General features: G+C 49.4%; 4 protein-coding genes across 8 annotated transcripts; 2 read left to right on the top strand and 2 right to left on the bottom strand.

Annotated features, from left to right (window-relative positions):
- Positions 1 to 234: 234 nt before the first annotated feature.
- PSMB9 (proteasome 20S subunit beta 9) lies at positions 235 to 5,764 on the bottom strand. Its single transcript, XM_010368733.2, has 6 exons — positions 5,584 to 5,764; positions 3,641 to 3,708; positions 2,430 to 2,561; positions 1,688 to 1,817; positions 1,317 to 1,458; positions 235 to 420 (listed from the first exon to the last, which is right to left on the bottom strand). The coding sequence occupies exons 1-6, from the start codon at positions 5,641 to 5,643 to the stop codon at positions 293 to 295; spliced, it is 660 nt and encodes a 219-aa protein (XP_010367035.1). The 5' UTR covers positions 5,644 to 5,764; the 3' UTR covers positions 235 to 292.
- A 311-nt stretch (positions 5,765 to 6,075) lies between these two features.
- Positions 6,076 to 14,229, top strand: TAP1 (transporter 1, ATP binding cassette subfamily B member). The gene is made up of 11 exons (XM_010368735.2): positions 6,076 to 6,853; positions 7,390 to 7,504; positions 7,653 to 7,783; positions 8,890 to 9,095; positions 9,517 to 9,714; positions 10,270 to 10,398; positions 10,557 to 10,745; positions 11,309 to 11,482; positions 11,726 to 11,888; positions 12,206 to 12,342; positions 13,652 to 14,229. Exons 1-11 carry the CDS (start codon positions 6,076 to 6,078, stop codon positions 13,856 to 13,858), a joined length of 2,427 nt encoding a protein of 808 aa, XP_010367037.2. The 3' UTR covers positions 13,859 to 14,229.
- LOC104666625 lies at positions 12,961 to 15,449 on the bottom strand. 5 transcript variants are annotated; one of them, XR_004056804.1, is made up of 3 exons: positions 15,150 to 15,302; positions 14,554 to 14,772; positions 12,961 to 14,019 (listed from the first exon to the last, which is right to left on the bottom strand). XR_004056804.1 is itself a non-coding variant. In XM_030928714.1 (2 exons), exons 1-2 carry the CDS (start codon positions 15,420 to 15,422, stop codon positions 13,981 to 13,983), a joined length of 312 nt encoding a protein of 103 aa, XP_030784574.1. In that variant the 5' UTR covers positions 15,423 to 15,449; the 3' UTR covers positions 12,961 to 13,980. The 5 variants fall into 5 exon arrangements, 1 of the variants encoding a protein (XP_030784574.1); XR_004056805.1 differs by lacking the exon at positions 15,150 to 15,302 and adding an exon at positions 15,024 to 15,143; XR_748580.2 differs by having other exon boundaries at positions 14,554 to 15,294.
- PSMB8 (proteasome 20S subunit beta 8) lies at positions 15,368 to 18,682 on the top strand. The gene is made up of 6 exons (XM_010368736.2): positions 15,368 to 15,567; positions 16,329 to 16,476; positions 16,638 to 16,749; positions 17,158 to 17,287; positions 17,672 to 17,876; positions 18,353 to 18,682. Exons 1-6 carry the CDS (start codon positions 15,421 to 15,423, stop codon positions 18,439 to 18,441), a joined length of 831 nt encoding a protein of 276 aa, XP_010367038.2. The 5' UTR covers positions 15,368 to 15,420; the 3' UTR covers positions 18,442 to 18,682.
- Positions 18,683 to 18,967: the final 285 nt, after the last annotated feature.

The following is an 18,967-nucleotide window of genomic DNA, read 5'->3' as shown; positions in this document are numbered from 1 at the left end:
AAAAAAAAAAAAAAAGAATTTTTATTGTTTGTACTACTTCAGAATCATTCAGTACGTGATGACCTGTCATGCAAAGGGCTCTTTATACTTCTAGTTTAGTCCCTTTTGTTTTCTCTAGGAAAGATGTTTTAGACCTGCGACAAAAGAAGAAAGAGTGTATGCTGACATCTAGGAGGGAAGCAGCCCCCTCCCCTAAGCTCCGTCTCCCTGAGCACTCATTTCCCAACGACCATACCAGGTTTTGGTCTTAGAGAGTTTATTACAAAATAAGAAAGAGAAGTCTGGGGAAGGTTCACTCATCATAGAATTTTGGCAGCTCGTTGCCCAAGATGACTCGATGGTCCACACCAGCAGCTGTAATAGTGACCAGGTAGACGACACCCCCGCTTGAGCCATCCCGGCTCATGGCCAGAGCAATAGCTGCAGAGGGTTTCAAGTTGGAGAGAGGGAGAGAGAGAATGGCTTAGCTTCAAAAATATTTTTATTCCCCCTCCATCCATATGCCTACTACTGCTTTCACCTCAAAACTCATCTTCCAGAAAGGCATATTTAGTGGTGTGCTGGTAAGTCAGTTTTTTTAAAAGAAGCCTTCTATATGTGGCGTCTGCTGATGTCCATGATGTAAATGCTCCCGCTATGATCAACTGCAAGTTACAAATAGCTTAACGAGCAGCTCACAAATCCTTGACTATTTAACAATCAACTCTCATGAGTGGTCCCAAGCCAGCCTCAGCACACCTCAGCACACCACTGGTTCTTTTTTTTTCCAGACAGGGTCTCACTCTGTCACCTAGGCTGGAGTGCAGTGGTGCAATCACCGCTCACCACAGCCTTGATCTCCCCAGCTCAGATGATCTTTCCACCTCAGCCTCCTGAGTAGCTGGGACTACAAGTGTGCACCACTATGCCCAGCTCATTTTTTTTTTTTTTGTATTTTTGTATTGTTTTTTGTAGAGACAAGGTTTCACCATCTTGCCTAGGCTGGCCTCAAACTCCTGGGCTCAAGTAATCCTCCTGCCTTAGCCTCCCAAAGTATTGGCATTACAGATGTGAGCCATTGTGCTTAGCACAGCACTGGTTCTTACAGTGACTGTGTATCCTCATTTGACTTACTCAGAACAGCCCTGGTTTATCCGTATTGCCCAAGAGCCCCATTGAGCTTTGCATTTGTCCTGCCCCTTTTCACTTTTAAAAATGTACTAGTTTGGGCATTAATTTAAACGGTCACCCCTGTATCTCTCTTCCTGTTTCTCATAATCTACTTCCTTCCCATGTTTAAAAGCCCTCCCCAGGTACCCTTCCACTTGGCTGGTTACCGTCTGTGGTGAAGCGCCTGCACTCCTCTGGAGACATGCCTGGCTTATACGCTGCATCCACATAACCATAGATATAGGTGCTGCCGGAGCCACCAATGGCAAAAGGCTGTCGAGTCAGCATTCCTCCCAGGGTTCCATATACCTGGGAGAGGGATCCTCCGGTTAAAGAATCATCAAGCCCTTCCTTCCCACTGAGACATTAAGTGGTCTCTGCACCCTGCAATGAAGCCCTGGTATCTCATATCCCAAATGTACTATACTTTCAGAGGTAGTGTCCTTGGAACTCATTGCTAGAATGACATAGGACTTCCATCTCCCTCTACAGGAGAGTGGGGAAGCCCAGAGGAGAGAGCGCTTTGGGAGAAACTCACCTGACCCCCTTCACGTTGGTCCCAGCCGGCTACCATGAGATGTGCAGACAAGTCCTCTCGATATTTGTAGGTGATATTTCTCACTACATTTGCAGCAGCCAGAACAAGTGGAGGTTCCTCCAGTTCTATCCTGAAGGAAATATTAGGAATAAAGGTTGATAGAATTTTAAGTCTCACTCTCCTATACTATTACCATCATCCCTGCTAAATGAACCCTGAAAACTATAGCTGCAATAGCTCAAACTGCAGCCTCCCTCCCACATGTACAGGGGAACCAGAGTCCCACACCACCAACTGGTAAGAACCCTTCAACTGCTCACTCTCTTTTGCTGAGCCCCACCCACATAACTTTCTTTTGGCTGCAAGGGCCCTGCCCTTATGGGGAAAAGCAGATAAGGTTACTTCCATCCCAACAACCTTGATTTCTCATATGGTAACTGCCTGATATTAGGGTGGGTCACAGTATCACCTTCTTCCTGATTATTTATATTAGGATAGTGATTTACAGCTTTTAAACTGTGTTCGCATATATAACGTGGTTCTCCAAATAACCGTCTCATAAGGTACTATATTGTCTCCACTTTACAGATGCAGAAACTGGCAGATTCAAGTGCCAGCAGGAGCCAAAACAAGAATCTTTCATTTCCTAGTGTCCGGCTCCTGGAACAGCACACTGTACAGGGATTCATGCAAGTTGGGGGAGCTCTAGTGGGTGGGGAGTCAGAACTCCAGAGCTTCATACCCATGGAGCTCCAGCTGGTAGGCAGCCATGTCGGCCACGGCTTGGGCATCGGCAGCTGAACCAGAGAGTGCACAGTAGATGCGCTGGTGCAGTGGGGACAGCTTGTCAAACACTCGGTTCACCACCGCCTCACTGTTAGGAGGGAGTCAACAGTCACCAAGTTAAAACTCAGGAATTTTTTCTTTCTTTTTTTTTTTTTTGAGACAGAGTCTCACTCTGTCACCCAGGCTGGAGTGCAGTGGCGCAATATTGGGCTCACTGCACACTTTGCCTCCCAGGTTCAAGTGATTCTCCTGCCTCAGCCTCCCGAGTAGCTGGGATTACAGGCATCCACCACCAAGCCTGGCTAATTTTTGTATTTTCATTACAGACAAGGTCTCAACATGTTGGCCAGGCTGATCTCGAACTCCTGACCTCAAATATCTGCCCACCTCGGCATCCCAAAGTGCTGAGATTATAGATGTGAGGCACTGCACCCAACCAGAACTCAGGAATTTTTGAAGGTGATCATTCAATGTCTCTCAAACTTATTTGACAAGAGACTAGTATGAAGTTTAATGCTTGGATTAAAGCAGGAGGCAAATAATCATCTCAGATATTATTAATCACTGCAGATGTTAATCAAAATTAGGTTTATTTTTCAGGCTTAGATTGTATAACAAAGCAAAAAATGCTAAGGTGAGAAAAATATGCCTCATCAATTTTTTCTTGCTATTAACAATCTATGCTATTAACATAAACGTAACTATGTTCTATGGAACATAATGTAAGTAATATTGACCTAACCCTATATACTCATTTTGCATGCGAGGAAATTGGTTAGGAGAGGGAGAAGAGACAACATAGTTCAATATATGGTAAATGAGAAACCAGATATCTGCTTGACAGAATCATCTTTTTGATCTCTAAACACAGATGGAAAGAAGTTCCTCAAAAATCTATCTCCTGTCCCCCACTCAGACCCTATTCCTTTACACTCATCCCTGTACACTACTGGGACAGGTCACATATGCATTCAGACCCCAGATCCTCCTCCACAAATTCAGAGACCCAAGCGCCCACCAAATAGCTTATCATAGTGGCTTTTTGGGAAGGTCAACTCCATTCCTCCAAAGCTCCAGTTTGCCAGTCTTTTCATGAATGGGTAAGAAAAATGTGTATTTGAGGCCATTAGCTTCTTTCCAAATGCATACATCTTCACTTTTACTCACCCTGCAGACACTCGGGAATCAGAACCCACCACAACGCCCCCGTCAAACTCCACTGCCATGATGGTGGTCTGCAGAGACACAGAATATGGAATATCAGGGCAGGAAGAGCCTTGATGCCCTCATGTTAGAGAAGAAAAAATATTCCCAGAGAGGCGAAGTTGACTGGCTCAAAGATCACACAGTAACAGGCCAGAGCTGACTGTCAGTACAGGCTTTCTTCCCTTCATCTTTCCACTTTCTCTATTGCTTCATCTGGCTGCAGGGGAATGCCACAGCCCAGCTGTGATACAACACAGAAAGAACTGTGGCCCTGAGTTCCAACTTGCCTAGTGGAATCCTCTCCACTGTAAAGAGAGAGGTGGAGATGAGGTTCCTACAGGTAGAAGTGAAGCAGCTCCACAAGTGAAAATTATCTCCACGGGAAAGGCTCCTAGTATGTGCAGATGTGGTGTAGACCCAACACAGAGCATTTGACTATGATTTCGGGAAACAAGGTCAGCCTTTTCTTTTCTTTTTCTTTTTTTGTTTTGTTCACAATCCTCCACTCTCAACCCCATTTCATCAGAAGTGAGTTCTTTCAATTTATTGAACATTGGAAAAAATCGAGGAGGGCAGTGGTTAGCATGGCCAGGGGCGAGGCAGGAGAGAAGCAGCAAGGAACATGTAGATGGTTTAAAATAAAAGTTCCAGTTATGGAATTTCTGATCAAGAGGTAAATAAATATCTCAGCAGCCAGGGGGGTAAATTTGTACCAAGAGAGGATTTGACTGAGAAGTTTAAGTTGACTTTTCCAGGTCAAGAAAAGAATCAAGAAAAAGTGAGGGGAGATAAAGCTACATTTTTCCTGCTGTTGAGTTGGAAGGAGTCTTAAAGATCCTCGGTTCAAATGAGGAAACCAAGTCACAGAAAATGCAAACGACTTATGCAGAGTTACACAGAATTAATAGTAGACCTGGGACTAAAATTCAGGTCTAACTCTTATCCCTTGTTTCCACTTCTACTTCCCACTTGCCACTGCTCATTTGGCAGTGAGGGGAGATTTCCCAGATTATAAGTGGTTTCACTGTGCCTTTCTTACCAGGCTGTAAATTACTCTGGCCCCAAAGGACGCTCCTCTAAGTATGCTTTCCGAGGGACCGACTTACCATGAATAGAGGGTCAAAGAATAGGGTTAACTTCAAGTTAGAGGCTATTCCTCTGTAACAAAGCTGCCCCCAACAAAGCTGCCCCCAAGCCACAAGTGGTGGCAGTAGTCCAGAGCAGAAGCCAGCCAGCCAGTCTTGGGGCTGCCATCTGCCCCAGGCGCCCATCCTAAGCAAAGTCACCCCAGTGGGCACAAGGGAGTGGGCAGGGAAGACACAGGGAAGGGAGCAAGGCAGCATCTGGGCCAAGGAGGAGCCTTTCTGGGTCAAGCTAGGGAAGGGCATCACTGGTTAACGCAGAACCCCCATTATCAGTGCTTGGGCTAAGAGTTACCCAGTGGCAAGTTTATCAAAAGTCTGTGTGATGAGTTGGTCCTTCTCAATAAGTGCCTATATTTCCTTCTCCCAAGTGCTGTTCTACTTCACCCAGGGAACCATTTCCTCATCTCTTTGCACTATCCCCAACCCCCTTTCTTGATTTAACCAGCCCCCACTGTCTGGGACCAGAGTGAAAGCGAAAGCGCTTTAGAGTAGCTTCCCCTTGACGCTTCCAGCTAGGAGTCAAAGTACCCCCTTTTCCACCAGCCTCGAGTGCCTGGTCCCTTCACGGACACGCTAGACGACCCCTCCCACCCCAGAAAAGAAATACCCTATGTGACTGCGGGTTGCAAGCGCTGGCTGCTAGAGGCTACCTCCCTACGTTCCGGTTGGTCTCTGCATTCACTTCTCCGCGCTTCCAGGGTCCCCTGGCCGCTACACCTCCTCCACCCCTGTGCCAACCCTCAAGCCCAGACCCATTACCCCGGTGTGGACTTCTCCTGCCCGGGGTAAGTCCCCGGTTGGTGCTCCCGCCCGCAGCATCCCTGCCAGGCGCCGCTCTCCTCGCCGCCTGGGGCACTGGTTTCGGACCTGGGACAGCGCGCAGCGCGCAGCCAACAGCCCCGCCCCTTCGCGGCGCCGCCAGGAGGCGCCTGGGTGCTGCTGTGCGCCTTTGCGCGCTCCGCAGAGGCTTTGCACGCGGCGCTAACCTGTGTAGGGCAGATCTGCACGGAGACAAGTGACGAGACAGCCCCGCCCTGAGGCTGGGGTGGGAAAACTGGTGCTAGTGGGAAGGCAGGAGGCAGGGAGAGGCGGGAAGGGTGTGCATGACGGAGAAAATTGGGCACCAGGGCTGCTCCCAAGATTCTCAGATCTGATTTCCACGCTTGCTCCCAAAATAGTCTGGGCAGGCCACTTTTGGAAGTAGGCGTATCTAGTGAGCAGGCGGCCGCTTTCGATTTCGCTTTCCCCTAAATGGCTGCGCTTCTCGCCAGCGCAGGATCAGACTGTTCCTGGGACTTTTCGAGAGCTCCGCCCTCGCTCCCTCCTCCAGCCGCCAGTAGGGGCGGACTCCGCGGTACCCAGAGTCTCAGGCCCCACCGGAGCACGGAGAGTCCCAGGGCCGGCCGGGACCTGAACGGCGTCGGGGTGCCAATGGCTAGCTCCAGCTGCCCCGCTCCCCGCGGGTGCCGCTGCCTTCCCGGAGCTTCTCTCGCATGGCTGGGGACAGTACTGCTACTTCTCACCGACTGGGTGCTGCTCCGGACCGCGCTGCCCCGCATATTCTCTCTGCTGGTGCCCACCGCGCTGCCGCTGCTCCGGGTCTGGGCGGTGGGCCTGAGCCGCTGGGCCGTGCTCTGGCTGGGGGCCTGCGGGGTCCTCAGGGCAACAGTTGGCTCCAAGAGCGAAAACGCAGGTGCCCAGGGCTGGCTGGCTGCTTTGGAGCCATTAGCTGCGGCACTGGGCTTGGCCCTGCCAGGACTTGCCTTGTTCCGAGAGTTGATCTCGTGGGGAGCTCCAGGGGCCGCGGATAGCACCAGGCTGCTGCACTGGGGAAGTCACCCTAGCGCCTTCGTCGTCAGTTATGCAGCGGCACTGCCTGCAGCAGCCCTGTGGCACAAACTCGGGAGCCTCTGGGTGACCGGCGGTCAGGGCGTCTCTGGAGACCCTGTGCGTCGGCTTCTAGGCTGCCTGGGCTCGGAGATGCGCCGCCTCTCGCTGTTTTTGGTCCTGGTGATCCTCTCCTCTCTTGGTAAGGGGAACGCAGGGCAAGAGGGGAGGACACAAGGGGACCGGGACAGGAATCAAAGGTAATTGTCAGTGAGGTAGAGTAGCGTGGGTTCTGGGAAATGTGGAGCAGGGGAAGGAATCCTAGCATGGGTCTTGGAACACCAAGTCAGTGTAGAAGAAACGGCATTGGACTGGCGGGGGCCAGAAGTTCTAGGCTCGATTACTGGCCGGGTCTTGATTCTCTGGGCCACGCCGGAGGCGGGGAAATCCTTTGCTCTGGGGCCAAAGGGCGGGGCATCCTCATCTCTAACAGGAGGCTTTTCTACTTCATGATCTCCAGCCTTCCTAATAAAATCCTGAAAGTTCTGGTAGAGCAACCACAGGGTAGTAAGTTCCAGGGCAGCTTATTTCGGTTCGGGATTGAGACGTCAGTGTTTCCTTTCTGCTGATGCCCTCCAGGATAATGGTGAGGGGGAGGAGGCGTGGTGGGACCAGTCTGACTGGAACTGACCTACTTAGACTTAATATTTGTGCGTGACCTGTCTTCTCTTTCTTCAGGGGAGATGGCCATTCCATTCTTTACGGGCCGCATCACTGACTGGATTCTACAAGATGGCTCAGCCGATGCCTTCACTCGAAACTTAACTCTCATGTCCATTCTCACCATAGCCAGGTCTGGGGGCTGAAAATGGGGCACCCTGCAAATGAGGGAGTTGGAAATTGGGGCTGCTGTCCAAAATGCACTTATATGGGGATACCTGGACCTTCAGTCTGTTCTCTGAACACACCCTGACCCCCTTTTCTTTCCGGGTTCTTTCTAGTGCAGTGCTGGAGTTCATGGGTGACGGGATCTATAACAACACCATGGGCCACGTGCACAGCCACTTGCAGGGAGAGGTGTTTGGGGCTGTCCTGCGCCAGGAGACAGAGTTTTTCCAACAGAACCAAACAGGTTTCTCCTGAAACTCATTATACACCATGTACTGTTTATATCCTCATACATCTGCCTTGATCTCCCCCCTCCCTGCTCTCTCTCTCTCTCTGTCTTTCTCTCTCTCTGTGTCTCTCTCTCTCTCTCACACACATACACACATTGTTCTTTCTCATTCTTGATATACCCTGTCTCTCTCTCTCTCTCTCACACACACTCCCCCCCACACACATTGTTCTTTCTCATTCTTGATATACCCTCTCTCTCTCTCTCTCTCTCACACACACACACACCCACACACACGTTGTTCTTTCTCATTCTTGATATACCCTCTCTCTCTCTCTCACCCCCCCCCCCACACACATTGTTCTTTCTCATTCTTGATATACCTCAGGAGCAAAATATTGTCCTCCTTGCCTTAAGAAAAACCTAGAGTTTTCATCTAGCATTTTCTCGTAAATCTATTCCTATGTGTCCTTAGATAGAAACCATACAATTTCAAACCTGGAAATTTTGAGTTCATAGAGACCAACTGCCTCATCTGACAGAGAAGGAAACTGAGGCCAAGACCCTAAATGCGAAACTGCACAGTTGCATATGGCTGGAGACACACTTGGGGTTAGAACCCTGGTCTCTTGAGTGCTCCAGAGACTTCAGCATGCTTTCTAGCAGCACTAGAAACTGCACAGTTACATATGGCTAGAGACACACCTGGGGTTAGAACCTTAGTCCCAGTGAGTGCTCCACAGACTTTGGCATGCTTTCTAGCAGCACTCTCCTCCTCCATCTCTGTTATGTGACCAGTTTAAGCTCTTCCTGCCTGTGTGTATAGCATGGAGCATACAGGTTCTTTAGGGAACAGAAAGCTTTCAGGAAAATGGAAATTCACGTGTGCATCAATGGCTTTATAATTAAAATGAAGGTCTTAGGTCAGGTCTTTCCTCTTTAACACTTACCCTCCCTGCACTGAGATTTGCAGACCTCTGCAGAACCCTAACATTGTTTCCTGCAGCCTCTTTAGAACCCCATGTTGATGCCCTGACCCTGGCACCCTGGCTCATTGTTAGTTCCTCTCATCACTTGGAACATGTCTGATTCACCTCACTCTTTTCTCCCCAACCCTGCAGGTAACATCACGTCTCGGGTAACAGAAGACACTTCCACCCTGAGTGATGCTCTCAGTGAGAATCTGAGCTTATTTCTGTGGTACCTGGTGCGAGGCCTATGTCTCTTGGGGATCATGCTCTGGGGGTCAGTGTCCCTCACCATGGTCACCCTGGTCACCCTGCCTCTGCTTTTCCTTCTGCCCAAGAAGGTGGGAAAATGGTACCAGGTATGTTCATGGAGTTGGCCTGCTCTACACAAACCCTCATCTCCCAGACTTGGCACACTCAGTTCCTCTCACATTGCTTTCAGTCCAACTTTCCTGGCACCCTTATTGATTCTCCATCTTCATGGAACACTCTGTCCCTCTGGTCCATGTTCCCAGGTTGCTCAACATTAATCTTCATACTCTCTGGGTCTTGTGTTCTAGCTTCTACCCACAATTTTAAGAATTTGATCCCCAACCCATTCTGAGTCATTTTCCTCTTCCTTGTATTTCTTTAGTATCTAAGGGGCATAGCTGTGTCTCTTTCTCTTTTCTCCCTTTCCTCTGCCTCTTCTCACCTTTAATTTCCAAATAGGTAACTCAGGTGTTAGTGTCCCTGATGGTTTGCCAACCCGTGTGACATGTCTTGTCCATGTCTCCACAGTTGCTGGCAGTGCAGGTGCAGGAATCTCTGGCAAAGTCCAGCCAGGTGGCCATTGAGGCTCTGTCGGCCATGCCTACAGTTCGAAGCTTTGCCAACGAGGAGGGTGAAGCCCAGAAGTTTAGGGAAAAGCTGCAAGAAATAAAGACACTCAACCAGAAGGAGGCTCTGGCCTATGCAGTCAACTCCTGGACCACTAGTGTGAGCACCTGAAGATGAATACCCAGTCCCTTGTCCTTAAGATGCCATGACTCCATTCCCATTCCTATGACCCTGCTCCCACTCCTCCTTTACTGGGAAATGGTTGGAAATATCAGGTTTCACCATGTTAGCCAGGATGGTCTCAATCTCCTGATCCACCCGCTTTGGCCTCCAAAAGTGTTGGGATCACCGGCGTGAGCCACCATGCCCGGCCGACTGTTTCCTCATTTTTCAATAATGGAGTGATACAACCTTCTTTATAGGGCTCTTGATGTACTAGCTGACATCACATGGATGAAAGCCTCTTGCGAAGAGTAAAATGCTCCCCAGACAAGGTGATAGTGGTGATGTTGGTGAAGATAACCATGACTTCCATGATGTGCATTGAGTCAGACTCCATGGGGTCTCTGGTTCATTCTCCTGTCTACCTATTGAGCCTACCGATGTCACTTGGGAGAAGGGGACTTGATATTTCCTTTATGTTAATGACTGTGGTTCTTTGTGTCCCCTCCAGATTTCTCTACCTCAGTCCCTTTTTTTCTGTGGTCTCTATAGATTTCAGGCATGCTACTGAAGGTGGGAATCCTCTACATCGGTGGGCAGCTGGTGACCAGCGGGGCTGTAAGCAGTGGGAACCTTGTCACATTTGTTCTCTACCAGATGCAGTTCACCGTGGCTGTGGAGGTGAGGTCCTTCCACCTTCACTCCCCAGTGTGATTCCTTCCTCTGGCCCAGCACCATCTGTGTGATTTCTTTCCACTCTTTACCCTTCTCACTTCACATAATGCTGGCAAGCAGACTAGGTCTCCCACCTCACTGTCACTATTCTTACCTCCCTCTAGGTACTGCTGTCCGTCTACCCCAGAGTACAGAAGGCTGTGGGCTCCTCAGAGAAAATATTTGAGTACCTGGACCGCACCCCTCGCTGCCCACCCAGTGGTCTGTTGACTCCCTTACACTTGGAGGGCCTTGTCCAGTTCCAAGATGTCTCCTTTGCCTACCCAAACCGTCCAGATGTCTTAGTGCTACAGGTACAACCTACCACTCCCTGTATTCCACTGGCCCCAACTATAATTCTGCCATCCTACATTTTCTTCCTGCCTTCAGCCTGCTTCCTGCCAAGCATATATCCTTCCTAACCCTTTAAAGGTAATGGTAAGCATCGTTTGTTCTATAAATCTTCCCCAAACTCAAGAACCCAGTTTGGGCTTCCAAAGAGAATGGGAGAAGAGGTTTTGAAGCGAGTGCTCTCACATTCCAAGGAATTGCTGCAGGAAAATCTGTGTCTTCGGTCTTCCTTCTTTCCTTCTCCTTTGTAATTTGGAATGTGATTTTTCCATTTCCTGGTGGTATCTGACATCAAGTGTGTGGCATAGTGGTGCTGGGTGTCTGCCCTTGTCTTTGCCACATCTTCTATCACTACTCCTTGGGGAGGCATCACCCAGACAGAGATCTGTGGATGTGGGAGGGTAGGAATTGCTATATTTCCCTGTTTTTCTTCTGGGGTAAGACATCATGCTTTGTAATAAGGCAATAACACTCTCAACGTTAGAGGCCTTGGTAGCCTCTTATTATGTGCTTCTCTGGCCTCTAGGGGCTGACATTCACCCTACGCCCTGGCGAGGTGACGGCGCTGGTGGGACCCAATGGGTCTGGGAAGAGCACAGTGGCTGCCCTGCTGCAGAATCTGTACCAGCCCACCAGGGGACAGCTGCTGTTGGATGGGAAGCCACTTCCCCAGTATGAGCACCGCTACCTGCACAAGCAGGTATGCAAGAAGGTGGCATGAAGGAAGGCAGGGAGCATCAAATAAGAAGAGTGTTCTTACTGAGCACTCTGAAAGGGGAGTTAGGGAATGATAAGAGACCTTGGGTGGAGATGGTGGTGTGATCAGGAGGGAGGTAGTATGATTTTGTGACATGTTCTCAATAAAGATTTTGAGTCTTCGATCTCCAGATAACCATACTCCCGTGTGCCTTGTTCTATAACTCTTCATCATATTTCATCTCAGGTGGCTGCAGTGGGACAAGAGCCACAGGTATTTGGAAGAAGTCTTCAAGAAAATATTGCCTATGGCCTGACCCAGAAGCCAACTATGGAGGAAATCACAGCTGCTGCAGTAAAGTCTGGGGCCCATAGTTTCATCTCTGGACTCCCTCGGGGCTATGACACAGGTACTCTCTCCACTCATCTCACCACCCAGCCATCTTTACCTTTGCTGAAACCCCAATAGTCTTGCCTTTATCCTTCAGTTCCTCCTGACTCGTGGACATCAATTTGAAGTTGTAAGATTGTGCTCCTATGGCTTCTTCATCCTGACATCCTCAGGATCTGTTCACCCTCCCAGAATCTCCCCTATCCAGCTACAACTGTCAGATCTTGGTGTGTGTGAGTGTGTGAATGCATGAGTGTGTCTGTGTGCATGTGCGTGTGTGTACATGCACACACACATATGGCTATATAGTTCTCATCTTGGCCCTTTGCTCTGCAGAGGTAGGTGAGGCTGGAAGCCAGCTGTCTGGGGGTCAGCGACAGGCAGTGGCGTTGGCCCGAGCATTGATCCGGAAACCATGTGTACTTATCCTGGATGATGCCACCAGTGCCCTGGATGCAAACAGCCAGTTATGGGTAAGGCAGTCATCTTCTTAATGCCTATATCCCACCCCATCTTGCTGCTTTTATGTATCTTCCATTAGTTTTACTAACATCATAATTATACAAACCAGTCCTTGCAATTCTCAGTTCCCAAATCCAGTTCCATTGGATGCCTCCCCAAGGAGTAGAGATAGAAGACAAGGCAAAGACAAGACACCTAGAACCAGTTAAAAGAGACTATCCACAAACTACAGACTGAATTTCTTTCTTTCATGTTTTTTTTTTTTTTTTTGGACGATATCTCACTCTGTTGCCCAAGCTGGAGCGCAGTGGCACAATCTTGGCTCACTGCAGCCTCAACCTCCTGGGCTCAAGCGATTCTCCCCTCAGCCTCCCGAGTAGTTGGGACTACAGACATATGCCACTATGCCTGGTTGACTTTTGTACTTTTAGTAGAGATAGGGTTTCACCATGTTGCCCATGCATGAGTGTGTCTGTGTGCATGTGTGTGTGTGTACATGGCCTTGAATTCCTGAGCTCAGGTAGTCTGCCCACCTCAGCCTCCTAAAGGGCTGGGGTTATAGGTGTGAGCCACCGAGCCCAGTCCTGTAGACTGAATTTCTAAAGCAAAACATAATGAAAAGACCATCGTCATAATATTATTTAAAAATTTTTTTTTGTACAGACAGGGTCCCACTATGTTGCCCAGGCTGGCCTTGAACTCCTGGGCTCAAGTGATCTTCCCATCTTGACCTCCCAAAGTGCTAGGATTATAGGCATGAGCCACTGGGCCCAGCCCGTCCTAATCATATTAATATTAATTAAGCTAGTCTCTTTACTCACAATGTCACTCATTTATTCATTAGGAATCCTTCTGAGCTAGGCATTTATCATCATTCTACAGATGACAAAATGGAGGCTAAAAGAGATTGAATAAGCTGCTCATATAGAGGTCATATAGCTTTTGAGTGGTGCAGCCTTGACCCAGATTCGGGTCTGCCTGACTTGAAGGCTCACCTCTTTACTACTAAGTTATGTTTCCTTAAAATCTAATATAAAAATTCCAAGGCCATGGGTAGAGATGAGGACTATTCAATAGTCTTTATTCTTCTGTCATGTGTTTCACTCTAGGACTCTCACTTTTATCCCACTTTCACACCCTTCATTTAAAACAGTTCTTAATGAAACAAAGGGTTTGCAGAGAAGTACTCAGAATGGGAAACTTTGGTGTCCTTAGGGTTGTTGGCAGAGTCAGCACTGATCCTGTGAGGTCAGTCCCAGCCCTGGAAACACAGGTGTCTCCCCGGGCTCCCAGCTCTGACGGTCTGATGTCTTTCCTCAGGTGGAGCAGCTCCTGTACGAAAGCCCTGAGCGGTACTCTCGCTCAGTGCTTCTAATCACCCAGCACCTCAGCCTGGTGGAGCAGGCTGACCACATCCTCTTTCTGGAAGGAGGCGCTATCCGGGAGGGGGGAACCCACCAGCAGCTCATGGAGAAAAAGGGGTGCTACTGGGCCATGGTACAGGCTCCTGCAGATGCTCCAGAATGAAAGCCTTCTCAGACCTGCGCACTCCATCTCCCTCCCTTTTCTTCTCTCTGTGGTGGAGAACCACAGCTGCAGAGTAGGCAGCTGCCTCTAGGAGGAGTTACTTGAAATTTGCCTTGAGTGTGTTACCTCCTTTCCAAGCTCCTCGTGATAATGCAGACTTCCTGGAGGACAAACACAGGATTTGTAATTCCTTAGTGTAACTGGGTTTAGAGCCAGGGTTGATGCTTTGGTGTGGCCAGCACTCTGAAAACTGAGAAATGTTCAGAATGTACAGAAAGATGATCAGCTATTGTCAATAGGACTGAAGGCGTATGCTGGCCCATAAACACCCTGTAGGTTCTTGATATTTATAATAAAATTGGTGTTTTGTACCGTGGTTTCTTATGTTTCCGGCACACCAAAGTGCAGCGCACTTTTCAGCGCGGGGTGTCTCGTCTTTTATCATCCTCAATGTTTTACCCCCTAAGCGCATCATCTTTTCCCTTAAGCTTTTTAATTCCTATGAGGTCCCTTCCACTTCCCCCATCCCCTTACGCCTACCCCCAAGAATGAGCAAGACCCCCGCTACAGGGCCCACCAAGGCACCAGTGGCCGCAGCTCAGAGCTGTGGCCTCTCCAAGGTGGCAGATGGGGCGGGCGCGGCCAGAGCAAGTGCCAGGCGGGAACGGAGGGACTGGGCGCGCCTCACAACTCACCACCTCGCCCGTTTCGGTCCTTCCTGGTTAGCCTGGCTGCGAAGCGGCACCTGGAGGGGAAACCTCAGAACAGTAGGCGGGATTGTCTAGTAAATATCTCCCATTCAGGAGAATGTGACGTCGACAGTTGCTGGGTAGATGAGGCCAACACATGTTGCAAGGAGAGGCGGGGTTTAGAGGCGTGGAACTCCGCAGCGCTCCGCCAAGCAAGGAGCAATGCTAGGAAGGGCGGGCAGAAAGGGCACGCTCTTGTGGGTGATTACAGGGTAGGAGACCGTTGAACCGGGAGGGGCCCTAGGATGGATGCCTTGGAAAGATTCAGAGACTGCGCCCTCTCCCTGGCGCCCCCTTCCCCTACACGCGGCGGTTACATTCTGTTGCAGTCGCCCCAGGACCTGTTCCCAAGACTCTGCCCCCTCTCACTGCCGTCCCTCCTGGTTTTGTAAAGTGATGCTCGTAGGAATCCCCACCTCGCGTGAAACTACTCCCAGCTCTTGGCTGACTTTCAGTCTTCTGGTTGAGGCTGTGCCTTTAGATGACACGACCCTATCCACCCCTGTTCCCAGCAGATGCCCAGGCCTGGAGGTATCTCTTACTGTAACCCATCGCCAAGGGGGCTTTTGAAGGCGCCCGTCGCTTTCTCGCTTTCTTCGGACAACACTTGACCCATCGTTCTCCCGACCCCCATAAAGGGAGAGCAGAGAAGACGGTCCCCAATATGATAGTCCTGGTCCAGGCACTAACTGTCCTTTTCTCGGAAAAGGCAGGGGGATGTGGAAAAGATTCTGGTTCCCTCCCCTTCGATCTGTGGCTTTCGCTTTCACTTCCTTCTCCGAGAACCGACAGATCTCCGGGTGCTGGGCGGTCATGGCGCTACTGGATGTATGCGGAGCCCCCCGAGGGCAGCGGCCGGAATGGGCTCTCCCGGTTGCGGGAAGCGGGCATCGCTCGGACCCAGGACACTACAGTTTCTCTATGCGATCTCCAGAGCTCGCCTTACCCCGGGGAATGCAGGTCGGGGCTGTAGGCGGAACCCTCAGGGATGAGGGAAGGCGGGTGCTGAGGAGTGAAGGGTCGCCTGAGAGGAGGAGGCGAGAGCGGGAGCGCGGGGGACAGGGTGGGGGGCAGCCTTCAGTCCTGGAGAGGGCCAGACCCAAAGAAGAGGCCACGTGGGGATGGGGCCTGAGAGGAGGAAGTTCAGGTTAGGACAAAGAGTTACAGGTGAGGTGGGGGCTCCCAAAGGAAGACAAGATGGCTTTCCTTCCCTTGTCCACACACAAATCGTGTGGCCTTTTTCATGGGGTTATCACATGATATAGGAGCTGTGTGGTGTCTTGGGAAACCTATGAACTTTGCCTGCTGGCCTCGTCTCAGCAACTCACTGTTGCTCGACTTAGAACAAGTCACTTAGTCTAGGTCCCAAGCCTCTCTTCTGTAAAATGAGGATACTGTTACTAAACGGTGTTTTGTGAGGGTCCAATGGTTTATGCATGGAAGAAACACTTTAAGTCACTCTCAAAGTTTTTTCGTAATGGTAACATGTGCTTGCTTTCATTTCTATTGTGCTGGAGAATGGAAAAGGTTGATACAGCATGCCTCTTCTTTTCCTTCTCCCAAGTCATTTCCTTCTAGAGATTGGTTATTAACTGTTTCACTTATTGATGGTTAGATAATTTCTGCATATCTCCTCACCCTCATACTCTCTAAAACCTTTTCCTGGAGCCTCTTTCTACAGAATGTTTCATTGCCTTTCTCTACCTCTTTTCTCTTATCAGCCCACAGAATTCTTCCAGTCTCTGGGTGGGGATGGAGAAAGGAACGTTCAGATTGAGATGGCCCATGGCACCACCACGCTTGCCTTCAAGTTCCAGCATGGAGTGATTGTAGCAGTGGATTCTCGGGCCTCAGCTGGGTCCTACATTGGTGAGTCTATACACTCCAGCAGGCTCCAGAATCTGGGGAGCTGGGCTCTCCTTTCTACAGGAGGCCAACTCTGCAGCAAAGTGGAAGTGGATATTGATTTAGGACACACTGGGGGATCTGTGGGGTCATCCCTTCTCTCCCAAAACTCCATCTTCTTCCAGATACCTTACGGGTGAACAAGGTGATTGAGATTAACCCTTACCTGCTTGGCACCATGTCTGGCTGTGCAGCAGACTGTCAGTATTGGGAGCGCCTGCTGGCCAAGGAATGCAGGTAAGTGAGGCCTCTCATCTTCCTTTCTTAGTCTAGTGGTTAATCCCTGGATCTCTCAGATCATTGCTCCTTACTCTTGTCCTATGTGGTCCATCTTAGTGCTAATAGCATATTTCACAAAACAGCTTTTTGGTGATAAGAACCTTCTCCCAAATCTCAGCCTGTGCTCCACACATAAGCCAGATAATATGTCAGTTATTTAGCACTGACACAGCCACCCTGGTGGGATAGTATCATTTACTAGGCTGCCTTTGTATGTTTCAGATACTTTAAATTCCAACTCTTTCTCTCATCTTTAGATCCTACAAAATAATTCCTTTCCAATGCTTATCTCTTCAATCATTTCCTGTCTCATCAAGTTGGAAAGAGCTAACCTCCCTTCCCTCACTCCACTTTGTCCTCACCCAGGCTGTACTATCTGAGAAATGGAGATCGTATTTCAGTGTCGGCAGCCTCCAAGCTGCTGTCCAACATGATGTGCCAGTATCGGGGCATGGGCCTCTCTATGGGCAGTATGATCTGCGGCTGGGATAAGAAGGTGGGTTCTCCATGTTCCCCCACCATGTCCCCCATGGATGACATATGTGTTTCCCATCATATGCTCCTACTCCCTCCCTGACAAGATGCATGGCATATGGAGTGCTTGATTATAGAACTGTTCCAGTATATCCATGGACTATTTATTGACCCAGATATTAATCATTGCGTGTGTTTTGTAAGCTTGTCCCTTTTGTTAAATAGTTGATTTCAAGTTTTTCTTTTTTATTTCTAAAGTTCTATGACTTTACCAGAGTGATTTCCTAATTCCAGTGTTCTTGTGGTAATATTAATCCTTTTGTCCACTTTTTATGACTCACATTTGAACCTCCATATTACCAACATCTTCCTCTCCAATTTCAGCCTGAAATCTTTCATCTTACAGGGTCCTGGACTCTACTACGTGGATGACCATGGGACTCGGCTCTCAGGAAATATGTTCTCCACTGGTAGTGGGAACACTTATGCCTACGGGGTCATGGACAGTGGCTATCGGCCTAATCTTAGCCCTGAAGAGGCCTATGACCTTGGCCGCAGGGCGATTGCTCATGCCACTCACAGAGACAGCTATTCTGGAGGCGTTGTCAATAGTAAGAGACCACTGCTCCCACCATCATGTCTGGGAGGAATCAGCGGGCGGTTGGGGGGTGATTTAAGATTGAGAAACCAGCCTGGCCAAGGTGAAACCCCATCTCTACTAAAAATACAAAAATTAGCCGGACATGGTGACGAGTGCCTGTAGTCCCAGCTATTTGGGAGGCTGAGGCAGGAGAATCCCTTGAACCTGGGAGGTAGAACTTGGCAGTGAGCCAAGATCATGCCATTGCACTCCAGTCTGGGCCACAGAGCGAGACTCTGTCTCAAAAGAAAAAAAAAAGATTGAAAGACTCAAAGGAGGGAGAGTGGTAGGAAGGAAATTTTCAGAGTCAGACGAAGGGCATTAAAGGCCCAGTCATATGGTTTGAAGCCTGCGCATGCGTCTTGTTGCTGCCTTCAACGTAACATCAGCGACAGGAACTTGCTGAGCTGAAGGGTGACTCTGAGTTCTTTTCTCATTTGTCTACAGTGTACCACATGAAGGAAGATGGTTGGGTAAAAGTAGAAAGTACAGATGTCAGTGACCTGCTGCACCAGTACCGGGAAGCCAACCAGTAATGGTGGTGGTGGCAGCTGGGCAGGTCTCCTCTGGGAGGGCTTGGCCGACTCAGGGACCTGAGCCACGTTAAGTCCCAGGAGAAGAAGAGGCCTAGCCTGAGCCAAAGAGAGAGTACGGGCTCAGCAGCCAGAGGAGGCTGGTGAAGTCCATCTTCTGCGTGTTCTCTATTTGAACAAGCATTTCCCCCAGGGAAGCTTCTGGGTGCCCCACTAAGTAGAATAAAGAAAAACGGTTATAAATGCCTCTTGTGGCTGAATGGGGTTGGGCCTGTGGTTGTTGGGTGGGGCAGGAAATAAAGAGACACTTTTTCTAGAGAAGAGACTCAGACCCGTATCTAAGAAATGTGGCCTTACCACATATTTCTTCCTGGGGTTTCCTTCCACACTCGTCTCTCCAAGACCTCAGGAAGGCTGTTCATTACTGTCCATGGACATTTATTTGCAATTTCACATAGGTTAGGGTCCTTTCCATAGAGGGACACCTGGGGACTCCTGTGTGCTCCATTGTTAATGGTTTGAGGAACAG

This window comes from Rhinopithecus roxellana, chromosome 4 (genome assembly GCF_007565055.1).
Source record: "Rhinopithecus roxellana isolate Shanxi Qingling chromosome 4, ASM756505v1, whole genome shotgun sequence".
Classification (NCBI taxonomy): domain Eukaryota; kingdom Metazoa; phylum Chordata; class Mammalia; order Primates; family Cercopithecidae; genus Rhinopithecus; species Rhinopithecus roxellana.
The sequence above is the reverse complement of the archived record's forward strand: the minus strand, read 5'-3'. Positions and strand labels throughout refer to the sequence as shown.

Bases quoted from the DNA above. Each gene is read 5' to 3' on its own strand.
- PSMB9 (XM_010368733.2), bottom strand. From the start codon at position 5,643: ATGCTGCGGGCGGGAGCACCAACCGGGGACTTACCCCGGGCAGGAGAA. The intron at 3,709-5,583 runs GTAATGGGTCTG...GTGTCTCTGCAG, and splicing joins CAGGAGAAGTCCACACCGGG to ACCACCATCATGGCAGTGGA. The intron at 421-1,316 runs GTAACCAGCCAA...AACCCTCTGCAG, and splicing joins CAGGCGCTTCACCACAGACG to CTATTGCTCTGGCCATGAGC.
- PSMB8 (XM_010368736.2), top strand. From the start codon at position 15,421: ATGGCGCTACTGGATGTATGCGGAGCCCCCCGAGGGCAGCGGCCGGAA. The intron at 16,750-17,157 runs GTAAGTGAGGCC...GTCCTCACCCAG, and splicing joins CTGCTGGCCAAGGAATGCAG to GCTGTACTATCTGAGAAATG. The intron at 17,877-18,352 runs GTAAGAGACCAC...ATTTGTCTACAG, and splicing joins TTCTGGAGGCGTTGTCAATA to TGTACCACATGAAGGAAGAT.
- TAP1 (XM_010368735.2), top strand. From the start codon at position 6,076: ATGGCTGCGCTTCTCGCCAGCGCAGGATCAGACTGTTCCTGGGACTTT. The intron at 6,854-7,389 runs GTAAGGGGAACG...CTCTTTCTTCAG, and splicing joins GGTGATCCTCTCCTCTCTTG to GGGAGATGGCCATTCCATTC. The intron at 11,483-11,725 runs GTATGCAAGAAG...ATTTCATCTCAG, and splicing joins ACCGCTACCTGCACAAGCAG to GTGGCTGCAGTGGGACAAGA.
- LOC104666625 (XM_030928714.1), bottom strand. From the start codon at position 15,422: ATGACCGCCCAGCACCCGGAGATCTGTCGGTTCTCGGAGAAGGAAGTG. The intron at 14,020-15,149 runs GTAAGAGATACC...TTTGTCCTCCAG, and splicing joins CCCCTTGGCGATGGGTTACA to GAAGTCTGCATTATCACGAG.